Genomic DNA, 23,649 nt, shown 5'->3' on the forward strand with positions numbered 1-23,649 from the left:
GATCTAGAGCTCAGGGCACTGGGCTGGGAGTCAGGAGACCTGGGTTTTTAATCCTGGCTCTGACACTGACCTGCTGTGTCACCTTGAGCAAGTCATATCCCTTCTCTGTGCCTTTGTTTCCCTTCACATCCTCTGTCTTGTTGGGTTAGATTGCGAGGTTTTTCAGGACAGTCCCCTACTTCAGTGCAAATAATAAGGAAAAAAAGTAATTCTTGAAGGTGCACTGTATTGTCTCTTTCTCACAATCTGCCTTGCCAAATGGCAATTGTTCTGCAGTCAGCAGACTCCTGGACAGAGATGACTGAGGAGTAGGAGGAAGATGAAATCCTACACTAGATAGTTAGTTATCCGGTGTTGATACCCTTTAATGTGTAATCACTCAAATATCTGTCTGATTCTGCAGTACCAAAGCTTTATCAGAAAAGCTGACAGTACCCCTTAGCCCCTTCTAATGCCCTTTGAAAGTGTGTAGTAGACAGTGGCAGGACCTAACCCTGCAGGAATGTTGTATCCTTATGCTGCCAGCTCTGCATATATTACCAAGAGAGCTTGTATTTGAGCTGGTGCAAACATTGACTCTAATGTGGACTTTGAGTACGATTCAAGTCAAGGGTCTATGGATGGCTGCTCAGTGCATGGAAATGATTTTGACAGTCAAGAGGTATCAGCTTATACTGTGTTACCGTGAGCTCTGCACATTTAGTCTTTCCATGTAGAACGCATGTGTTTGTGAAGCATCTTTGAACTTTAAGAACAAAATGTTTTCATATGTGCCAAACCTTTTTGTTTATAAATAAAACAATTTTTGAGTTCTGCCACCCCCCAAAAGAGTAGTTAATTTAAATTAAAAAAAAAACAACCCTGGTAAATAAGCACTTCCTCCTCTTCCTCACCCCTCCTTTCCTTAGCTGTTTTCAATGCAGAATGGAATTCTTACTAATCTCTTTCTCACAGCCCCTGGCCGGAGAGGGAGCGAAGGAACCAACTCTTTCAGAACAAATATGAGAAATGTCAGCTCTCCGTGTCCATTTCAGAAAAGCTAGATGTGCCATAGGGACTGATTCAGAATGTTGGGTACTCATCCAAAGATGATATCACAGAGATCTATAAACTACTTTTGACTTTGGCCTTTGAATCAGGCCCTGGGTGCTTCTTTGGTCAGAGTTACAGCCTCATCATTGCCAAGTTATAGGATTCTGGGCACAGACAATGATCCGTCCTTTAGATGTTGCGTGATTTTAATGCTATAGCTATTTTTCACTTTGCCTTTCTTTTTCCCAAATGGAAATTCAAACTTTCTTCCATCAGAAACAAAGGTAAAACATGAACTTCCACTCCAGATTACTTGGCCTGTCTAATGGAATAAAGTCTCAGCAGTTAAGTATAGTTTAGGACTCTAATCTTATCTAGTTAAACTATGTAAGTAGTGAAGAAGACAGCAAAAACGCTCCGTGAAGTGCTTCCCCTATTTCAGCAATGATGCAACGAAAATTGCCAATTTCTAGTTACTTTCGATGTGCTCTATTGCTCAATTATCATAATAGCGAAATGAAAGGATCACTGGCATGCAAGGCACAGCAAGTAGCTTTTTAGCTCAAAACAAACATTGCTGGAACTGTCTCTTTCAAAGATTAAGGCTCCTGTGTTTTTTCTCCCCCCTGCCCCCCCCCCCCATCCAGCCCAATTGCTGGAAATAAAACTGCCACCAAAGAGGCTTTATTTATTTTATGAAGAGGATTTTTTGATGTAGGTTCAAGTATTTAAAATACCATGCAAGGTAAACATGAGAGATCAGGCATCTGTCAAATACTGTGAAAAGCCCTTTGGTGTTAAATTGTTAGAGGAGGAGGATGGCAAACCACCAGCAATGTGGGGCTTTGGAGCAGCCCAGACTCCTCCTCCTCCTCTTCAAGCAAATTTTCACCACTAGTTTGATGGCTCCATCGCTTTTACAACGGAGTCTTCTAAACAGGAGTGAAAATCAGAATAAGTAAATGGTACAAATGCTTCTCCTTTTCTTAATTTTTTTTTTTTTTTTAAAGCAGACATCTTGTTAAGGTAGCAGATACTTGTCACTTGGGCCCCACACACTGCATTGTTTGTTCTGGTTCAATTGTTGTTAGGAATTGCACTTGCATAGGAAGATGGGTGAAAGCCTCTTAACATGCAGAGCTTCAATTACAAAGTATCAGATTTATACTCCATTTCCTACAGTCTTTTGAGGTCAAGGGGCTATGACCTGCTTTGAATCTTATGTTTAGGTCCAGTCCTCCTTCATATGAGACATCTCATTGAAGCCAGTGGGATCGTGGGAGAGCTTCATCGTTTAGTTGCACAAGGTTATAGGGGTGATATTGGCAATGCAAGAGTTAAATGTTTAACCCTGTTTGCTGAACCTTGTGTTCAGGGATGATCATTCCTGCATATGAATTTTACAGTTCTTCTAAGCTTTGTATAGAAAGGCCAGGCTATAGTGACAATATGCACAAAGTAATAAGTAACATTTGCATAAGCAGTTGAAAGTGCTCCATGTCTCTCTTTAATGGTGAAAGTTTGGACAAATAATGGCAAGGAAGTTTTCCACCACTATTAAGAGGCTGTTTTTTGACAAACGAAGGGTCAGTCCCATAACTATCCCACTACTCAGTAAGAATGTAGCACACTCTGCTCCGCTCTCCTGCACCTTGCATTACAGCAGCGGTTCTAAAACTGGGGGTCGGGACCCCTCAGGGGGTCACGAGGTTATTACATGGGGCCGGTCGCAAGCTGTCAGCCTCCACCGCAAAGCCCACTTTGCCTCCCACATTTATAATGGTGTTAAATATATAAAAAAGAGGTTGGTGGTTTTTTTTTTTAAATAATTTTGTAAGGTGGGGGGGTCACACTCAGAGGCTTGCTGCGTGAAAGGGGTCACCAGTACAAAAGTTTGAGAACCAGTGCATTACAGGCTGGTGTTCAGATATGTGCCCTATAGGGGACAGGTAGAAGGGCAAGTACTGAAACTTCCAGGAGAACATAGAGTTCCTGTACAGATTAATTCACTGTCTGGATTCAGCTAAATCCATTACCTTAGAACAATAATGCTATAGAACTGCAAAATGACCTGCAAACCAGTGCTTTGGAATTCTCACGAGGCTGAAACAGGTTTCTGCATTTAATTATTTCAAGGCAACTTCTCAAAGAGAGTGAAATTAATTCTTGCCTAATGAACAATACACATTTCAAATAAAACCTATTTAAAGAGACATGTAAAGCTTTTAGGTCCAAAACTTTTAATTGAATTGATAACTTTAATAATATTTAAGGTCATGACTACACTTATGGGTTTACAGCAGCACAGCTGTACCGATACAGCTATGCCACCATAAACACAGCTACGGGAATGCTCTATGCTGACGGGAGAGAGCTCTCCTGTCAACATAATAAAAACAGCTCACTGAGCGACTGTAGCTAGGTTGGCCAGAGGGTGGTTTTTTGTTTGTTTGTTTGTTGTTTTTCCCCTCCCACACACTCCTGAGTGACAAAAGTTTTGCAGACATAAGTTCTAGTGTAGACATGGCCTAAGTGAAATGTTGCTAAGGAATTTTTTTTGAATAAAAGGTTAAACAAACTTTTTATATTTTTGTGGATGTGGGTGTTGAAAAAAATATTCTGCCTAACAGTCCATGTCCATGTTTCATGCCTAACTTTTAAAAACTAGAAAGTTCAGCTTTAAAACTTCCTTTCTCCCAGCCCAAATATAATATTTATCTCTAAATTAGATGCTTACAATTAGGAGGAAAATAACATCTTTATCTTTTAAGTTCCAGATTGATGCTGCGGTTGTTGCTTCTATCTTGAGTTAGGCCTGTCAATGCAGGTTCAGAGGAAATGGGATTTTTGTTTGTTTGTACCTTACTATCATGTTTGCTCCTTCGTGGCCTTTGATGCTTTCAACATGGCTCAGGGCTCTGAAAGTTATAACTGCCAAACTGCTGGTATCTCCTTATGATTGGGTTTCATTACTGAAATCTAGTAGCTGTTCTCAGAAAGAATCTTTATTTTAATCTTCCATTTAAACACTGAGAGGAATACATTGTTTCATGACCTGGCACCTGCCATTTTCTTTTTCTGATATCTGAAGTCTTTCAGGTAACTTTTTTTTTTTTCCTCTTATCCAGAATTTTGTGGTGTGATGATGGTGTGGGGGGGATCACTGTTAAAAGACTCTGATTCCACTTGTTCTCAGGAGAAGTTTGTTTTTGTTTTACTCGTTTTTGTGTACAGCATCAGTTGACTACTCGGTTTAAGTTGGCACTTGCATATCTAAAATAAACAAATTGCCTAGCAATTGTTCTGTTTACAGTAGCCTAATTGCTTTTTGAGTTGAAAAGCATGTATACTTTTAACCATAAAAACTAGTTACTGTTCATGTTTGTAGGAGTTCTCCCGTCCTCCCCCGCCCCGTCCCCCTTATAGAACTGTAGAAACATCGTATTTTATGATGTCTAGTATTCATCTTGAATTATTCCATTTATATGTGATGAGGAAGGGGTTTCTTGTGGACCTGGACACAGGACACCTGAGACATTGGACATGTTGGCCACAAGAGGGAAACCTTCCTGTTAGTCAGTGTAGCCTAAGTGTGATCTGAATCTGTGCCAAGACTTTCAAAAGCAATTATTGATTAAGTGCCACAACTTCTGGGTGGCTGATTTGAGACAGTTTTTAGAGGCCTTACTCTGAGGGTGAGTGTTCATCACTTTCTGAAAATCAAGGCCACTTTAAGATGTCTCAAGTTGGTCACCCAAAGTTCCTGTCCGGGCTTTGGAAATCTTGGCTTTACGTTTTGACCCCAAATACCCCAACATAAGTAAAATACAACTGAATACCAAAGATATGATTCAAAGCAACAGACCAAGAGCTTCAGGTTTTTTTTTTAATTGACAACCCCTGTGTCCTGTGAATCCAAATATAAGTGTGCCTCTTGATGCAAGGGGGTGGGGGAGCTCATTTCCTGGTAGCTAAACATTTTCAGCTTTGTTGAAACACAAATGCCTAATCAGTCAGGAGATGCTTTTTTTTGTAGGTGTTTATAAGCCTGTGTCAGATCGGGAAACTAACTAACTAGCTGGAAGCAAGCTAAACTCACTCACTAATTTTTTCTCATTGCCTGTAAATCTTAGATATGGGAAGGTCTGTTGGATAATTTGGTCTGTCATTCTACCTGCCAGTTCAGCATCTTCCCAAGTACTGTCCAATCTAATAAATTCTGAGCACATGTTTAAGTTCAGTGTCATACACGTTGTTTGGTAGTCCTTAGGTATACAAGAGTGTAATATAGGTAGACAGTGCTCAATTACATCAGCTTCTACCTTCTCCCCCTTACTGATAGGGAGGCTCTGATCCTGCACTGTTAAATTTCGGCTGTTGTGAAGACCTTATTATTTATTGTGCAAAGTTCATGAAAGTTTCAATGAAGGGACAGATGATAAAGTTCTGTTCGTAATAGAGACTCGTTGAATCCTCTCCAGGGTTACTTTTCCTAATTTGTCAAGGGTAAATCTGGTTAAATTTGAGTTTCCTTAAACATGTAAACTGTCTTTGATATAGAAGACTGAATAATCGCAGAGGCATGTTTGAAAGTTACTGTCCTGTCCTTAAGCCTGGCTTTGGACAGAGTGTCTGGGATTTCAATTTTTCATATTCTGGATGTCCGAGAAAGACATTCTTGTCGTCTCTGTTGGAAGTCAGTAGTTTTGACCTCTACATTTTCCAGCGTACAGCTGTGGTGAACATCGATGCCTTTTCTAAAGTTAAATGATCTTAAAGGCCTCTTCCCTAGGGACATAACTGGTGCACTGCTGTGGGAAGAGTAGTTCGCATCCTGTGTTACCAAGTTCCTGCTACCCAAGTCCTTCCTCTTCTCTGGACATTGTGTTTTTTTTATAACTGAAAATTTTAGTGTGTGTGGATACTCAAAAACTACAAGACAGTAAGGCTGTGTCTTTTCAACCCTGACTACATGAAGTCAGGCTAATAAATCCATATTTAAGGACTGAAATATGTGGCCGTTTTCCCCCCACACACCCCGGTAGTGCTGAGTATCTGCAGCTCCCGCTGACTTCAGTGTTTTGCTCGGTAAATTTAAAGTGATCCTCATTGAACATGCATGAGCATATGTGTGTATGCCCACATAGGGACTGGGGAGCCTGACTTCAGAAACCCAGATCTGGAAATCTTGTCATAATGCTGAAGTGTGCAGTTGAAATCCAACTGAGGAAAAGGGAAAGATAATATTTCTCCTGAGGCTAATTCAATCACTCTGCATATCATGTATGTTTTCGGGCATCTATTTTAAAACATCATAGTATTAAGCTCCTCATCTACTAAGAGAAACAAGCATCATGTATACACTGTGGCTGTATGAATTAGTGCTGTTGAAGGAGCCTTAAGCCAGCACACTGCTGCCATAAGCAGGCATAGCTTTATTGACTTCCGAGGAGTTGAACAATTTACATCGGTTATGAACTTGGCCCATTGATTTTTGCTGTTCTTGACTTGGATTTTTAATTCTGCAAATCACAGTGTATCTTCATGGCACAAGAACCTTGGTTTGGAGCATGGTAAAGGGATAGTTGGTTACAGTGTTTTAGGAGACAAAATGCAGTCTAGATTCACAGCTTCATATTATGCACAGCAGTTGCTAACCCTCCACCCCCAACAAATGTTCCTAACTCTGTGCTTGCTGAGCCCAGACCTTACTTAATACATTTGAACCCTACCTCTGGCAGTAAACAAGTTAATGTTCAATGAAATGAGAATGCTTATCCCACTCACAATGTCAAGGCTGTGCTCTGTAATAAGTATAATTTCCTGCTATTTAATTCTCCCTCCTGATGGAGGATCACTTTAGTGTGACTCTTACATGTCAGTTCTCAAGAACAATAGTGCTGGTTAGTGAGGGTTGGGAGTATTTTTATTTGTCCTTTAAAACTGAGGTCCAGCCCTGAGCACCTTACTTGGGCACAGCTCCATTTGCATTCCGGAGGGCAGGATCAGGCTCCAAGGGCATATAAATCAGCAGAGCTGTTAGTACCCTGAACAACAGATTTCAGAAAGAAGGTAGTAATTCAAGAATGACCCAACTGTTGAAAAACCATGAGTCAGGCACCACCCAACAACTGTGATGCTGGCTAAAATTCATGAGATTTGAACAAATATTAAATTCAGAGTTCTTTTTATTTGTCTTCTGCTTTTTGAACTTTGAAACTCTTTTCTGTGACCGTGAGGTGGGGGTGCCGGAACAATTTGTATAGTGAGGGTACTGAAGGCTGTTGAACCCAACTGTAAACCCTGTATATGATGGAAACCACTTCAAGATAGGGAGTGCAGCAGTATCCCCAGCACTCCTAGGTCCAGCTCCTATGCCATGAGGGTTAGAAATGTGCCTTCATTTTTTAAAGTAACAGCTCAGACTCTCACATAATGGCATGAATCCAGAAGCCTGGGCTTTAAGAAGAAAACACCAGTTAGCTGAAGCTTGGGATTAAAATGGTGAGAGTCAGCAACAATGAGTGACGGTTTTGGCACTTCTGCACAGAATTGAATTTCATTTCACAGGGGGTTGACTTCCATTTTAAGTGTATATTTTAAAGTCTGTTTAATCCAGGGGTGGACAAACTTTTTCGCCCGAGGGGCCACATTGGGATTGCAAAACTGTATGGAGGTCCGGGTGGGGAAGGCTCTGCCTCCCCAAACAGCCTGGCCTCTGCCCCCTCCCACTTCCTGCCCCCTGACTGTGCCCCCTAAACCCCCAACCCATCCAAACCCTTCCCCACTCCTCATCCCCTGACCGCCCCCTCTCGGGACCTTCTGCCCCTAACTGCCCCCCCAACCCCTATCCAACCGCCTTCTGCTCCTCATCCCCTGACTGCCCCCTTCCGGGACCCTCTGCCTGTAACTGCCCCCTGGGACCCCCCCCCCCCGGGACTCTGACTCCCAATCCTCCCTCTTCCCTATCCCCTGACCTCTGCACCATGCAACTGCTCCGTAACTGCGCCCCGGGACTCTTGCCCCTTTACCCAACCCCCCTGCTCCCCACCCCCTTACCATGCTGCTCAGAGCAGCAGGAGCTTGGAGCTGCGCCGCTCGGCTGGAGCCAGACACGCTCCCCACACTGCCTGGTAGGAGCGGCGGGCCAGAACAATACTTGCGTGGCTGCGGGGGAGGGGAGACAGCAGGGGAGCGGCTGGGGACTAGACTCCCCGGCTGGGAGCTCAGGGGCCGGGCAGGATGGTCCCGTGGGCTGGATGTGGCCCGCGGGCTGTAGTTTGCCCACCTCTGGTTTAATCACTTAAATTCCAGTTGTGGTTTTCCAGGAGTCTTTTGGTTGTTTCGTGGAGAATCTGCTGCCAAACATCTACAATAACATTTCCCACAATGTCTTCATTAATACTGTATTTCTGTTAAGATGGTAGCTACTGACATATATTGATGGAGCAGCTGACAAAAATACTTACAAACCATGCTAATATCTTTCATTAAAATTCCTTTGACCATCATTTCATTATATCCCAGGGGGGAGCGGGAGCGGGAACGGGGCAAGGTGGGCACCAGGGGAGCGGGAACGGGGTGAGAAAAGGCCAATACTTTCAAATTGCTCCTGAATGCACTAAGTCTGCTCTGGAACTAGCACAACTGGCTTACGCTGAGAAATCTTTCCTGGTTTAGAACAATACTGTAAGTAAAATGCCTTAAATTAAGGGGATCTGCTCCTTTCTTCCTTTTCTTTAAGCCCATTCTCCACCTGGTGAGAATGTGTGCCTGGAATGGAATCTTTTAAGTGAACATCTGTATGATAAACTGGGTAAACAAAAATAATTGAATGTGGACAATGTGGAGCTCAAATTGTCTTTGCCCTGAGATACCTATCTAAGTTTTCACTGCACCATGGGCTGGGAAATACTCTTGCAACTGTAGAAGCTACAGTCAAAACTTCCTGTCTCTAATACATCAATCTCAGGATCAAGGAGTTGTTCAGTTAGCCAGATGGTGACTAGACTCGTGGATTTTTTTTTTTTTTTTAAAAAGCTTTTATCATTTTAACGTCAGCACTTTCTTGGAATTGCATCAAGTGTTCACTCTGAATTTTTTTGTGTTTTGGCTTGTTGTCTATGGGGCTCTTACTCAGAGAATTATTTTACCTAGTAAATACACTAACACTCCTTTTCCCTATCTTCTCTTTTTTCCTAGGACCAACAAGCAGGAAATGTCTGACAAGATGTCAAGCTTCCTTCATATTGGAGACATTTGCTCTCTATATGCAGAGGGCTCAACGAATGGATTTATCAGCACCTTGGGGTAAGGGCAGCTGTTGTCTTGCATTGAAAGATGTCCTTAGCTGTGTAAAAGACCGACAAGGCTGAGCTAGTAATCCTGAGTCTAATGGATCTGGGTGTTTCCTGTACCCATAAATAATGGAATAAGTTGGGGGAGTCTTCTGTAAAGACTTGTCATGTTTTGAAAATAGCCCAAAGCAACGTAGCAGATAGAAAGCTTTCACTTGAGAGGACAGAGGGGTTAGGAATGGAAATGGTATGGTTTTACCATGGGATGGGCAAATAGCTTGCCACGGTTAAGTTATAGCGGGAGGGAAGTGAGTAAGGAAGTGTGCTTCGTGCTTGGGAAGGAGCAGGCCCCTAGGTATAATCTGCTGATGGAGCATGGAAGGCAGCTTAGGTAGATATTTTAAAGGAAAAGAGTAGGTCGTATTGCATCTGCACCAGTATTTATCACTAATGACTGGTCCTACCTCTTCCGATGTGCCTAAGATTTCTCATGTAAACAACATCACACTTCTCCAACTCTAGGGTATTTACTTTTTTTGCTGCTGGGCTGCATCGCCAAGAACTGGAGCGGTAGCCCTGCCTTGCTTGCTTCTGTTGCTTGGTGCACTTTCTTCGATGGCCTGACCACCCTGACAAACACCATACTATGTGCTCCCTGGTAGACTAGCCATTCAGCGACTCTTCTCAGAAACCAGTCCAGGCCGCTTCCTTAATCAATAAGCGTTAGGTGGCCACTCTTCTAGGGCAAGGAAGCTTTCCCATGGTGAGTGTCATCAACTCCAGGAGAATCTAAGTTTTGAATAAAAAATAACACAAACCTGTTTAATTTCACTCTCCTGCTGCCTGGGGACAGCTGTTCACATCAGAGACCGGCACTGGAGCTATTCACTGGACAAAGCAGTGACGTCTGGGAGAGGGGTAACAGCAGATAAAATGCTGAGGAAGGGCAGAGTAACTGGTAGACCGTTTACCATGGCAACCAGGAAGCTGAATGAGCAGTAAAGTAGCAGTCAGGAAGGTTGGTGGGATGAGGGCTAGAGAGACCCACTGCTGCTCCCTTCCAGTCAGAGGGACCTGGGGGTGGGTGAGGCAGTTATAGTGGCTGCAAATTCAGTTCCTAATGTCCAGATGCATGTGAGAGATGAAGCTTTTGAGCAGGGGAAAGAGACAGCGTCCCCTCTTCCCCATTTCCCAGCAGCTAGTGATGGTTGGCATCTTACCTGGACGTTGCCCCAGACTGGTAGATTTAGTCCTTGAACTGTTAGGGTTCTGGAATAGCTGCTAAACTTTCTGAGTAGGTATGAGGATGAGTGGGTGCATGGAATCATCTGTTGGAGGGAGATGACTGAAAAGATAAGTATTTTATGGGGAGGAAGATATGGCAGTGGGAAGGATGCAGAAGAAAGGAGTTAGGAAAACCTTGGTGGATGTAGAGAATGCAACTGAGGGGGAAAGAGAAATTAGTGGGAGAAAAAGAAGCAGGCAGTGAAAAAGCACCGTGATTTATTATAGGAAAAGGAGGAATATTTGGGATGCTGCCAGAAGGGAAAAAAAGTATGATAAAAGCGAAGCATGTAGTAAGTAGGGTTGGTCGAATAGTATTTTGTGAACGTATTTGACAGATTTCCCAGGTACTCATCAAATATGATTCATACTCTTCGTAGCATTCGACCAGCTGTATAACTGCCCAAATACTACTTGCTGAACATTGGTGAAGTAAATTGAAAAACAAATATTTGACTATTTTTTTTCTACTGTTAAAGTAACCCTAAGAGTAAATAACATTTAAAAAAACAAAGTAGGAAGTTGATTTGACCGTATGTTTTAATTAAATACAGTGCCACAATAAACTGGCTATGGCTTTGATGGCATTACTGAGCAGCTATTTTTCACCATGGCTAGTAGATTTAGTCCTTGTGTTAATATGTAGACATTGGATGTATTTTTCAAGACCTGGCCAACACGTTTCCCTTGGCAGCTCGATACTTCTATTAGTATTTTCTTCAAATTCGTTTGCAATATTTTAAGGTAATTGTACTGTAAAATGGTCATGTGTACTCTGAGCCAGATTTTAAATAGAAATCCCAATTGCTATGTGAAATGCATTAGCATCTTAATATCCCTTCATAGTCAAATTATCTTTGTTACATAGTTCACTTACTGTTTGACCTGAAGAAAATTAAAGCCTCTCAGAAAAAAATCAATGTAATCATACTCAGTTATTATGATATAAGGCTATCAAAACACACACATGTTATGCTGTGTGTGACGGCGTATGCATACAGTTAATGAAGGATGGAAAACATATACTGTTATAAATCCTAATGCTGTTCCATCCAAGTAAATCTATCTTGAAGGGTGTTCTTGTTTAATATTTCTGTGATGTGCTTTCACTGCTTAATCAGAACTTCCCTTTTGCTATTTTCCAAATTCAATATTCTGATTATTCTAATTACTATTTTATTATGTATATAAATCTCATCTTGTATGTTGCGCGCACACACTAGAAAATTATTTTCTTTATTATGATAATCTACCATAGTATAGATAGGAAGTTCACCTTCTCTTAAGTCCATGTAAACCGCTCTGAATCAATTAATCTTCTATGCACTTCACGATTTTCCATAATTGTTGTCTCAAAGACACTCCCTGCACGTAACCAGTCTCTGCAAAGAACAGTTCTCATATTCTAGATCTCAAGCTGTCTTTCCCAGCTATTACTATATGAGAATGGAGTGTCCCAAACCTTCAGGACATTGTGGGGAACTGTGCTTTATACGCATGTAGAAGGCCTCTTTGACAGGTCAGTGGAAAGGTCTTAATTTGAGCCAAGAAGGTCAAACGAGATACTTTAAAAAATTTGTTTACTGAGACGTTTTCACTGTATATGAAAAATAGAGGTGTTTCAGATGGTCTATAAAATGTCCAAGGCATAAGACTTGTGATAGGTTACAGCAATATACTTACCTTGTTTCCTTCGTTCCTTGGGAGTAGACACGCCCCCATGTCTTTGCCAGTACACGCTCAGAGAAGAAGCTCTCTGTTGGAACTCTCTGATGGAACGCCTTACAGGTGCAGTTATCCAATTCTACCCCCTTCCTGGTAAAGCAGGAGGAGGTTAGATTGATCTTCTGTCGGTACCAACCTTCACTGGACTATTTAAAAAAACAAACAAAAAACCTCCTCCTCCTCCATAATTAAGCCAGTTTTGACCTGACGCTGGTGGTTCTTTTCAGTGATGTATATTTGGCTATCTGGCTCCAAGGTGAAACCTTTACCTTCTGATGACCGGTAAGCAAGGATGCATCAATTATGCCTTCCTCTCTCTTTCGGGAGTGTGTTGTCCCTGTGCTAACGTAGTTTATGTTCCTGGCTTTTTGGACATTAACTGAGGCTCCACTGGGGGTAATATGTGATCTGATGCATTCATCATTTTTTCCCCCAGTTTGCTGCCCTTTAATGGGGGAGTGTTTATAACATATTCACAAATAGTGGTATCTGTCCAAGAGGTGACACTTGCTGTATGGCCTTTGCTCGTTTCATTAGAATATGGGCCAATCTATGTGTCCCCCCAGGAGGGGACATGAGGAAGATGCAGTGAGCAGGAGTGATAAACTTACTGATTGTCCAGCAGTGTGGTTCTGGACAACACAAACAAATTGGCTGCATGCTTCGTAGAAAGATTTGGCATGAGTTGGTTTCTGGGAATTTTCTGTCCTCCATTGAAGCAGCCAACAGGATTGACTATTGGAAAGCAACCCACTTTGTGTCTGGTACCTAGGAAGTAGCACTTGCAAACAAAAAGTCTTACCTGAGTTGCTCATTTCTTTGCAGCCTTGTGGACGATAGATGTGTTGTGCAGCCAGAAGCAGGTGATCTTAATAACCCACCCAAAAAATTCAGAGGTAAGATTATAAGTTTACTTACAATCGTCTGCGTCAAATCTCTCCTTAAAATTCACCTTTGCTGTGATGTCTGCAAATGAACTTGATAAGTGTTAGGTTGCTGGTGGGCTGAAACCCCCTGCCTATCATGCTGACTAATATTGTCTCATAGTTTCCTTGTACTGCTCCCTCTGTCTGTATCCACCTGCTGCCTCTTGTCTTATACTTAGTAAGCTCTCTGGGGCAGGGACTGTCTTTTTTGTTTTGTGTGTTGTGCAGTGCCTAGCACAATGGGGTCCTGGTGTACTTATTACCCTAATAGTTTAAAGATGCCTTATCTCTGGTTCACAACGATGGTGGCGTATGTCATGTTTTAGAGTCTTTGAGCTACTGGCCTTCTGTAGGGTGATTTAGCATCTTCCTGTGAACCTGTCTTTTCCACTTGTGATGACTTAAACTCAGTCCCAATGTCTTTCATGGTGTGGAGACACATTGCTGTTTTATGTATTGAGCAACTATTTCACAAATAGTTGGCTTGCATAAGTTTAAGAACATATTTTGGGTGTGTTTAGTTTAGGCTGGTTTTCTTATCGATGCAAACAGGATGCAAACAGGTTTGTTTCATTTCCTTTTCTCCATGTGTAATTTGGCTCCTTTAAGACATACAGACAGCATAAATAGGTTTAATATTGGATAGACAGAAATTGAAAATGACAGAAAGTAACCCTAGGAAAGAAAATGAAAGAGAGTGAACCTGATTCGACACAACAGCTCCTGTTTTGACCTCCCCACGTTCTAATAAGTTTAAGTTTGCCCTCCTGCCCTGCACCAGGAAATTAACCCTATGAAAGATATGCTTGGTCACATGGGGTAAAAACCTTCCTCTTTCAGATCTTAGATAGGCAGTGTCAAAAGAAGACCAGAGTGACTTCTCCTTGTTAAACTAATTTTTGAATGGGAAGGGAAGAAATGAATGTGGGTCCATTCTCAGTTAGTTTCTTAAATTCCTTCTCTGTGCCCCACTCATTTTTAGTGCCTGAAGTTCAAAGAAACGGAATAAAAGATTCATTTATCTTGCATTGCTTCCTAACAAACAGAAAATGAGCACTAGCTGGTTAAAGAGTGGGTGTGTAAAATCTCTTCAATGGGTATGTTCTGCAGCACACTACCTTCAGTTTTCAGAGTAGCAGCCGTGTTAGTCTGTATTCGCAAAAAGAAAAGGAGGACTTGTGGCACCTTAGCGACTAACCAATTTATTAGAGCATAAGCAAGTGAGCTGTAGCTCACGAAAGCTTATGCTCTAATAAATTGGTTAGTCTCTAAGGTGCCACAAGTCCTCCTTTTCTTTTTACCTTCAGTTTGTGTTTGCTACCCTGTTTCTTTAGGTCTGGAATGAAATTTTTTGAGACGTGTGGAGTGCCAACAATCCCACTGAAAATCTGAGAGCTGCAGGTGATCAGCTCCTTAGAAAAGTCATGCACCCTCTCCATTGCGGTCTTGCTTTTATGAAAGGCTGCAGTTTTTCTTCCCTCACAATTCAGAACACTGATGAGATCACATTGATTAAAAACAGCCTGTAAAAAGGGAATTGGGATAAATGGGTTATTGCTGTTAGATCACTGTAAAGTGCTCGTTTTTTTCCTGGGCACTTTGTTACTAAATGGCTAATTGGTGTACTTATACACAATGAATTGACGATGCTGAAGAAGTGGTCTAGAGTAGTTTTAGTTTCAATGTTAAATTTGCCAAGGAAAGTAGAGTGCTGCTGTTCTGGATGTTGTCTCATGAACTGGAATATGTGATGCTAAACAAATTTTGATCTTAGTGTAAAAGACTAAGAAGGAAAAAGAACAGACTTGACTAGGAAGAGCCAGGAAAGGTGAGAGGAAGAATAGAAAAAGACATAATTCTCGCTCACGTAGCTTAGTGACTACAGTTAGGTACAAGTACCTACCACACATTTGTCCAACATATAAAACATTCTGTTTGGAGGTTGCTTGTAAATTATTAAAGGAGAAATGAATAATCGGACAACCATTTCAACCTGTGCAGAAGCAACTTCATCCAAGACTTCACAGGGAAGCCTATATGTTCTTTCCTTTAACAGTTAATGGCAATGGAAGGTATAAAACCTTAGCACAATGGTCTTTTATATGTTAATTCCCCAAAAAGATCTTAAAAGTGCGTAACACCCCTTTGCCTATGTATTTTTATATGGCCTCCATCAAAACTACGTTGGAGCATTTCAGGTTGACTTTGCCACCTTCTGTGGGGTAGGGAAGTATTTCCTCATCTATAGATTGGAAATAGAGGCATAGAGAGAGTAAGTGACTTGTCTGCAGTCATGCAAGAATTCTATGGCAGTGCCAGGAGTTCAATCCAGGTCTCCTGAGTCTCAGTCCAGTGTCTTAATGACAAGAGCGAGCATCCTAGCACAGGGGACACCAATACCTCACAACCTACGCTGTACACAGACACCAGAGAAAGTCAACCTCCTCTTGAGTGGAAGGCAACAGCAAACTAAGGGCTGTAGTTGCACAACAGGGGAAACTTTGGCTGAAGATGCACAGACACCACTAAAGTTTACAGGTTCTTTAAATAGCAGGTGATTTGATATATTTTAACATCGCTAAAGAAGGGCTCTCCTGAACTCTGCACAAATGGCACCATGTGGTCCCAGAGTTTAGGCTGGTCAAACTTGAGGATTAGGGTCCTGTGACACTTTCTCAGATCATCCTGAACTGTAAGCTGCCTTGTTACTCCTCTGCCTCAGTGAGAGAGATTTGCTGCTGCTGCTAAAGTGTTCTTCAGCTCCCTGATGGTCCAGTCCATTAGCCAGCCCAACAAACTCCTCAGGACTCTGTCAGTCCTAACTTTGCCTTGCAGGTTAACTCTTGGTGCACTTCAGTTCCCAAAGTGTTCCCCTGCAGCATCCAGACTTGTCACTGGGCGCTCACAGAATTACCAAGTCCATTGTCTCCAAAGAGACAGAATACACACCAGCCTGCTGGCTCAGCCAAGGGTGCACACTTCACTTAATATAATAGCACAGAGATGGATTTATAATAAAGCAAAAATAAGTTCTAAGTGATACTATGCAGAGGTAATAGAAATTGGTTACAAATAAAACAGAAGTAGAACATGCTTCTAAGAGACTACATCTAATCTTAGCAGGCTTCAAGCTTTGTCTAAAAGTTTTCTCACCTCCAGTTACTTCTCAGCGTCTCCACCCCAAAGAGTTGGGGCTCCACCGGTCATAGGCGCAAAGAGTGTTGGCGCATAAGATGCCCTTTTTCTTTGCCTTTATACCCCCTGGAGCTCAACATGTGGTGGTCTCCAGGGTGCTGATGCCATGCAGTGTCTTCATCCTCCTGATAACTGGTGTTTACCTCCGATGCAAATGAATTGCCCATCGTCTCTGACATCCCCATGTTCCATTTACGTTATAGACACATGCAAATCAACATTGCTTTGTCTAGGACAAATGTGTTTATAAAGTCTGCTCCAAAACACACTTTAGGAACACATTTCCAGGACACACACCTAATTCTGTACATGCTGTCTGTACATACATCACACAATGATATTTTTGACCGGTGTGTCACCAGTTTTCATTTGATACTACATGTCACTCTTTACAGATTACACATAAATACTATGATAGTTATGTGTTATAAGTGTGTCCGGTCTGATGGAAATTCACAGAACAGTGGGCCCACTGCCAATTGGCATTGAGAGGATCTTAGAGTGACAGTTATGTCTACATTGCAGCAGTTGGTACGGGTGGCAGCTCATTTAGACATATCCGTGCTGGCTGTACTCTAGCTAGCTCACTAAAAATAGCTGTGAGGACTCTGCAGTGTGGGCTGCACAAGCCTGCTTGCCACTCTCCATCCCACTGATATGTACTTGCTTGTGCGGCTGGCACTGGACTACACCGTGGCATCCTTACTGCTATTTTTAACAAGCTAGCTAGACTACAGTTAGTGTGGGTGCGGCTACAGGCCTTCAGGGATGTGATTTGCAGTTTGGGTAAACATAACTTTTGTCCTCCAGCATTTTCCTCTCGCTAAAATATTGCAAAATCACTTGCACTGGGACTAAAACAGGTAGATAGCACAGATACCCTCAACCTATGGGCTGGGTCCAGTCCCCAGCAAGGTCTCTGGTCTCTCACATGTTCTAAAACTAGGGCTGTCAAATGACTTTAAAAAATTAAGCATTCTTAATTGCAGTTTTAATTGCACTGTTAAACAATAATAAATATTTTGGATGCTTTTCCTACTCTTCAAATATATTGATTTAAATTGCAGAAAGCAAAGTGTGGAGTCCTTTCTTTATATTATTTTTGTTACACATTTGCAATGTAAAAAAATAAACAAAACTTGTTTGTCTTAGCAATTGGCTGAACAAGAAGTAGGACTGAGTGAACTTGTAGGCTATAAAGTTTTACATGGTTTTGTTTTTGAGTACGGTTATGTAAAAAAATAATTCTACATTTGTAAATTGCACTTTCGTGATAGATTGCATGACAGTATTTGTAGGAGGTGAATTGAAAAATAATACTTTTTTTACAGTGCAAATATTTGTAATAAAAATAATATTAAGTGAGCAATGTACACTCTGTGTTCTATGTTGTAATTGAATGTGTGACAGTGATTTCACATGGTACTTGCTGAAGCATAGCATTAGGTGGGATCTGGGAGGCTGTAATGAGGCCTGCTCTCCATGAGACCTAAAAGGAGAGAATATGAATATGCTGAAGTCTAATCTTAGCTTGACTTGTGGGGGCATTCAGAAAGCATTGCTATAAGTAAGTGAATGTGGTTAATTACATTCTGGGTTTCCCATTAGAGTAGGCGCCCAGGTAGTCAAAGGCCAGTGATTTAGCGGGTAGCATGTCTTCATGAACAGAAAATGTTTACATGTTGTAATCTGCTTTACATCTTTGTGAGAATATGCTTTCAAATGAGCTGTGCTTTCAGCTGTGCAGATGTCAGTTAATACCTAAAATTCACCTTCTCAATGGGAGATGTCAGAAACATGACTGTGGATTTCACTTTGATGGCTGATGCTCTTTATAAGAAGTGCAGAAACCTGCTTGAGCGTCTGTGGTAAGAGGTAAACTTTTTAATACAGCAGTAAAGGTAAAGAGATGCCTAAGGCCAAATTCTGTGCTTTGATAAGCATGCATGACCTTTATAGAATTAAAGGGAAAATGCATACGTATATTTCCAATGGCAAAATTTGGCCCTTCTGCTTTCACTTAGCTATCAGTATTTCAGGATTAAAAAGTCTTGTTGCGTAGAGGACAATTAGTCGCCTGTAGTGTGCTCTGAAAGCTCCACTGTCAACTTGGCGACTTTACCTTTGATATTCTGATACATAGCTTTTACTTCACAACTTTTAGAATATCTTCCACTTTCCATATGTGTAATGGTTCAGTTACATGTATAATCTGTTTGTTGATGTAACTACTTCACACACAAATCTTTTTATAATAAATACCTTATAAGTATCATTAAGCACTAACAACACACTCACTACTTGAAAATGGCCCTTAGAACTAATTGCCTTTTTTGAAGGATTCTCTGTGCAGCTGAGAAGAGGAATAGTTCTTGTATTATTTTGCCCACTAATGATGCAGTCCTTGTGTTCAATGTTAGAGGTGAGTTGTGAGGGAAGAACTGGATGAGCATGGTGCCTTGGTGACCCATGATACAGAAGGAGTTCCATCCCAAGGGGGAGATAGGAGTGGAAGAAGGAAATTTATTTAAGCTTTTGAGTTACTGTGGTCAGAAGTAAACTTGTAAGGGTACCGTTTTGAGGGCCTCAGGACTGGTTTTGTTGGGAGAGCAATGGAGAGTAGATGGTGCAGTGGAAAGAGGGGATGACATAAGAGCTGAAGTTTCTGAGATGTGGGCTTAGACAGAATATTGCTGGGCTTTGAAAAAAAGGATAAGAAGCTTCAGTGTGCTGCCACAATAAATTAAAACATCAGATGGAAATTTGTGTCTGATGCAAGAAACTTGCATGCTTCCCAGAGCTTTGAGGAAGGTTGTTAGTTCAGTTGTATTGGTCCTCAGCCACTGTCAGTGACTTGGAGTGCCAAGAGTTTTCATGTTTTGAATGCTGGCACGCCTTTACATCCTTCACCTACAAAAATGAAGTGGGAAGACTGATATTTTAAATATCTTTCGGAAACAGCATTTTCTTTACCAAGCTTGAATATATTCTCGGTACAAATGACATCTGTAGCAATAAAATCCTAGTTTCACAATTCTTAAAACATAAGACAAATCCATAATCTGTGCTATTTTTTGGATAGTAAAAACTATCCTCTTAGGCCAGAGGTTTCCAAACTGTGGGGCGTACCCTCCCCCTCCGCCCCCCCCAAGGGAGGGTGGCGAGCAGTGATGCCAGGCAGCTCGAGCTTCAACCCATTGTGGTGGGGCTCAGGGTTCAGTGCGGTGGGGCTTGGGCAGGGAGTACCACCTCCACCCCCTGACTCACCTCTTTTTGTCTGGGTTTTGGTGGGGAGGCGCAATCAAAAATTGTAACTCGAAGAGGGAGCTCAGCTCAGAAAGATTGAAAACTGCTGACAGGTGTTTTTTAAAAAAGCTGGGATCACATTTTATTCATGCTATCAAGGCTGTTTGAATAGGATTGTGACTCTCATTGTAGACTCTTCCATGACACCTTTTTATATGCACAAGTTTGTGCAGAACTTACGAATGAATTGCAATCAAATCTCTTACTGGTGATAGAGGGATGAAAGTGATAATGCTTGGAACTTGCATGATTCTCGGGGGGTGAATTTCCGTTTTACGGATGAGGAGGAAAGGGAGGCACTGAGAGGCTAAGTGACTTGGCCAAGGTCACACAGGTGGTGGGTAGCAGAGCTGGTGATAGAACCTGCGTGTAGGATCTTGAGAGTCTTGTGGCTTAACCCCTGGCTCATACTGTACAGACCTAATGTGCTTTCGCAGTCTTTATAGGTGTGTTTGTTTCCCGTCAGAATTTAGCAGTGCTGTAAACCTGTATGCTAACATGATGGAAGACGTCAGGGCTTGCCAAGTAGCCGCCCTCTATTGCTCAAATATATTTATTCAGGACATGGATCCTGTTGCAACCTCAGGATGGACTGGACTGGATAGTTTGTAATAACTCCACTGCAGTGTAGTGCAGGAAAATATGTGCTTGTTCGGTTAATTTATCCAGCTGCCACCTCCTTCACAGAACATTGTTTTAGCTGTTGCTAGGCAACACTTCTTTTTGGCAAAACGTTCAAGGAATGAGCCCGTATCTCTGACTTAAAATGCCCTCATAGCGAAGCAAAAGATGAGAAGTTGAATTTCTGTTTCTTCGTTGGATCCTAATCCACGTTGTTTCTGAATAATGGTATCATGAAGCATTTTCTTGTGCTTATCTAGTAGTGTTAAGGCTAATGTTGAACAAATCCGTCTTTTTGTAACTAGAGTGCGTATTTGAAATGAAGCTGGATAGTAGAGTGAATTTCTAGTGTATATGCTGGCTGTTTTGATGGGATTATTTTACATTATGATCTGCGTTCAGTTAGATCAATATATATCTTTTTAATACAGAGTTGAGGATTCTTAAGGATGCACGTTTCACACGTGCCATCAGGACTCGAAAGTTTGCACCCAAATGCTTTGTTTAATGTGAACCAGATCACACCATGTACACAGGTTGTCTAACTCCATAAACTATAGCACTGCTGCACGTTTCTTGATTGTATGTTCCCACATACTGGAATGCTGAATATTTTGTTGCTGACTTGTTCATAGCTCAGAATTAAGAGCTACAATGAACTCCTCTTTTAGTTCAAGTGTAGTATACCTGTTCTCAGAAATGTGGGCCATTTTATATCAGTTTAGCTTCACCTAAAAAGAGTTGTGGAAAATGTCAGTGCTTGCACATATCTATGCATAGATTCTCTTCCTCCTACCACCACTCGGATGAGAGTAATCGGAGCAATTTGGGCTGCTGCAAATGACCTTTTGCTCCAAAATAGCTTGCACTTGGTGATTATCTGGCTATGCTGCAAAGAGCATCTGTTTTGATAGGAGTTTGGCAGAAGATTGTTCTTGGAATGATGGAGAGTAGAGAGCGTTATTGTTTTAATGTTCATATTAATTATCAGGGTATCTAGAACTCTCATGGGATTTTTTTTTCTTTCCATTTAAATTTATCTGGTAGTGGCTCAAATATATTTTGGTGACAATGAATTAACAAATTAAACTAATAGCACAAACTTTATGCATGCAGTATACAGAAATGATTTCAGTCGTGAGTTTACTATACTGTAACTTTTGGAAAGTACTCTTCTGGGGGCTCATGGTCAGTGTGGTGGTTTTGGAGAAGAAAAGTAGATGCTTTTCTCATCATACTGGCAACGTGGCTCCATTTCAGTTTTGAAATTCATGGGTTAGATTGAGATGTGCTCATTGAGTATCTGAAGTTTAAATAGGGTGAAGTTGTAAACCTCTGCTTATTACACTGGATTTTTCTTAACTGTCTGACTTATAACACTTTAATGCTGTCTCTTAGTCCTTCACAACATCTATGCTGATGTCGTGGTCTCTGTTAAACCAAGAAACTTTTTAAGAATGGAGTTCTGGTCACAGGACTGGGGAAAAACATTATACTAAACAATGACAAATTTAGGTGCTTAAGACTTTTGCACTTTTTTGCAACTTGCAAATTAGACGATGTGCCAAAAAGGCCTTAGACTGTGAGAGGAAGGGGCCCATGGAACAGTCTGAGTGAGTGCACATTGCATCTTCAAAAATGCTGATCACTTTAGACCATCCTGGAACGACAATGGTTTGTTCTACCATTCCAGCTGGTAGCATACATAATTTAAATACATACCATCTTCCTGAAATTTTGAACTCTCAACATGCAACCCATCTGTCTATCCATGGTAGAATTTTATATAGCACTTATCACTCTGGCGTCGAAGTGCCGAACAAACTTAAAGGTTCCAAAAGTATATTCTCGTGAGCTAAAGCGGAAATGCATTTTTTTTAATACCCACCCAAATGTGAAAATGCTGCACTGGACATATGGTAAAAGCCAAAAAGGACTCATTAAACACCAGTGAAATGCAATAGGCTGAGCTTTTTTGGAGAGAAATGGTAGGTAAAACAGTACAGTGCTTGAGCTTTACAACAACATTTGACTGTGGTTGCCCCAGAGAAGTATCTCAAGCTCTGCAGTTACATTTGTTACATGAATAGTGGTGTCCCTCAGATACTTCTGTGCCATAACTCATGATACATTCTGTTCTAATGAATGATGTCCAGTGTCTTTAGCTTGTTTTAACATGCAATGAAGAGGAGAGGACTTTGCCCCTTCTTTACAGACATGGTTGGAATGTAGAGGTTGTATACTAACTTCCGTAGATATTAGGAGCTAAATTCTGCCTAAGATATGCAGGGATAATTAACTTGCATGAGACTTGAATGCAGCCATCGGAGGGCAGAATTTACCATAACCAAGGAATTCTCTTACTGAATGAGCCCCAAAGTCCACCTAGCCCAGTAAACTGTCTTTAATGGTGCCTCACACCAGATATTTTAGAGGAAGGTTGAAGGAAACCCCCCAATAAACAATTGTGGGATAATCTGCCTCCCACGAAGCTCTTACCCCAGTTTGTAATAGTTAGTCTGACTTGACCCCTGAAGGATGAGGTTTTATGTCCTCCTCAACATGTCTCTTTATTAGCATTAACTATTATCATTAGGTAATCACATAAGCTCCCAGTATCTATTTGAACCTTTGAATTTTGTATTGGGGGGGGGGGAAACAACTTTTATTAGTTTGATTTTTTTCCATTCTCTTCTGTGGGAAGAAGTGGATGCTTATTCACTATTGGCCTGTTTCTTAAGGCAGGCTGGCATTCTGTAGCTGGCTTGGTGACTTTCCGTGCGCCTGGAAATGGGAGTGACATTCAGTACCTTGGTTCCCAGCTTATTGACACTTGGGTACTTCGCTGAGATGGCTGCCTAGCTTGTAGGATATCTTAACTGTGACTCTCTGGAGTGGTGTTGCTGTATTTCCTGGAGAAGGAGCACCAAGACAGTGGTGTTGAGGAAAGTACAGGAGAGACAAATTGATGTGGACAGGCTCTACTCTCTAATGTGTCTCCCTGCACAGGAAAGTTTACAGGTAGGGGGAGGGGAAAAAGAGAGAGACCTCCCTGGTATACAATGTGAATGGTGTGTGGATTGGCCAGGTTGAGCTCCCCCATTGATCTGCACTAGGATGGAATATTGTGGTTAACGTGCAGCATTCAGCCAACTGTTTTTTTGTTTTTCATTTTAGACATGCTCATGTTTTGCACGTAGATAAATGAAAACAGATGTAGTTTTATAAATGATGGAGCAAACGTCCTCAGAATATACAGTGGG

General features: G+C 41.6%; 1 protein-coding gene across 7 annotated transcripts in view; it reads left to right on the forward strand.

Moving 5' to 3' along the window:
- Positions 1 to 23,649, forward strand: part of ITPR1 (inositol 1,4,5-trisphosphate receptor type 1) — a 251,731-nt gene that overhangs the window by 9,471 nt on the left and 218,611 nt on the right. For all 7 annotated transcript variants that reach the window (XM_078853566.1, XM_078853570.1, XM_078853568.1 and 4 more), the window contains exons 2-3: positions 9,235 to 9,342; positions 13,164 to 13,234. In XM_078853566.1, the coding sequence (XP_078709692.1) occupies positions 9,251 to 9,342; positions 13,164 to 13,234 (163 nt within the window). In that variant the 5' untranslated portion in view covers positions 9,235 to 9,250. The remainder of the gene's footprint in view (positions 1 to 9,234; positions 9,343 to 13,163; positions 13,235 to 23,649) is intronic.

The sequence above is a fragment of the Lepidochelys kempii genome, chromosome 7 (genome assembly GCF_965140285.1).
Source record: "Lepidochelys kempii isolate rLepKem1 chromosome 7, rLepKem1.hap1, whole genome shotgun sequence".
NCBI lineage: Eukaryota > Metazoa > Chordata > Testudines > Cheloniidae > Lepidochelys > Lepidochelys kempii.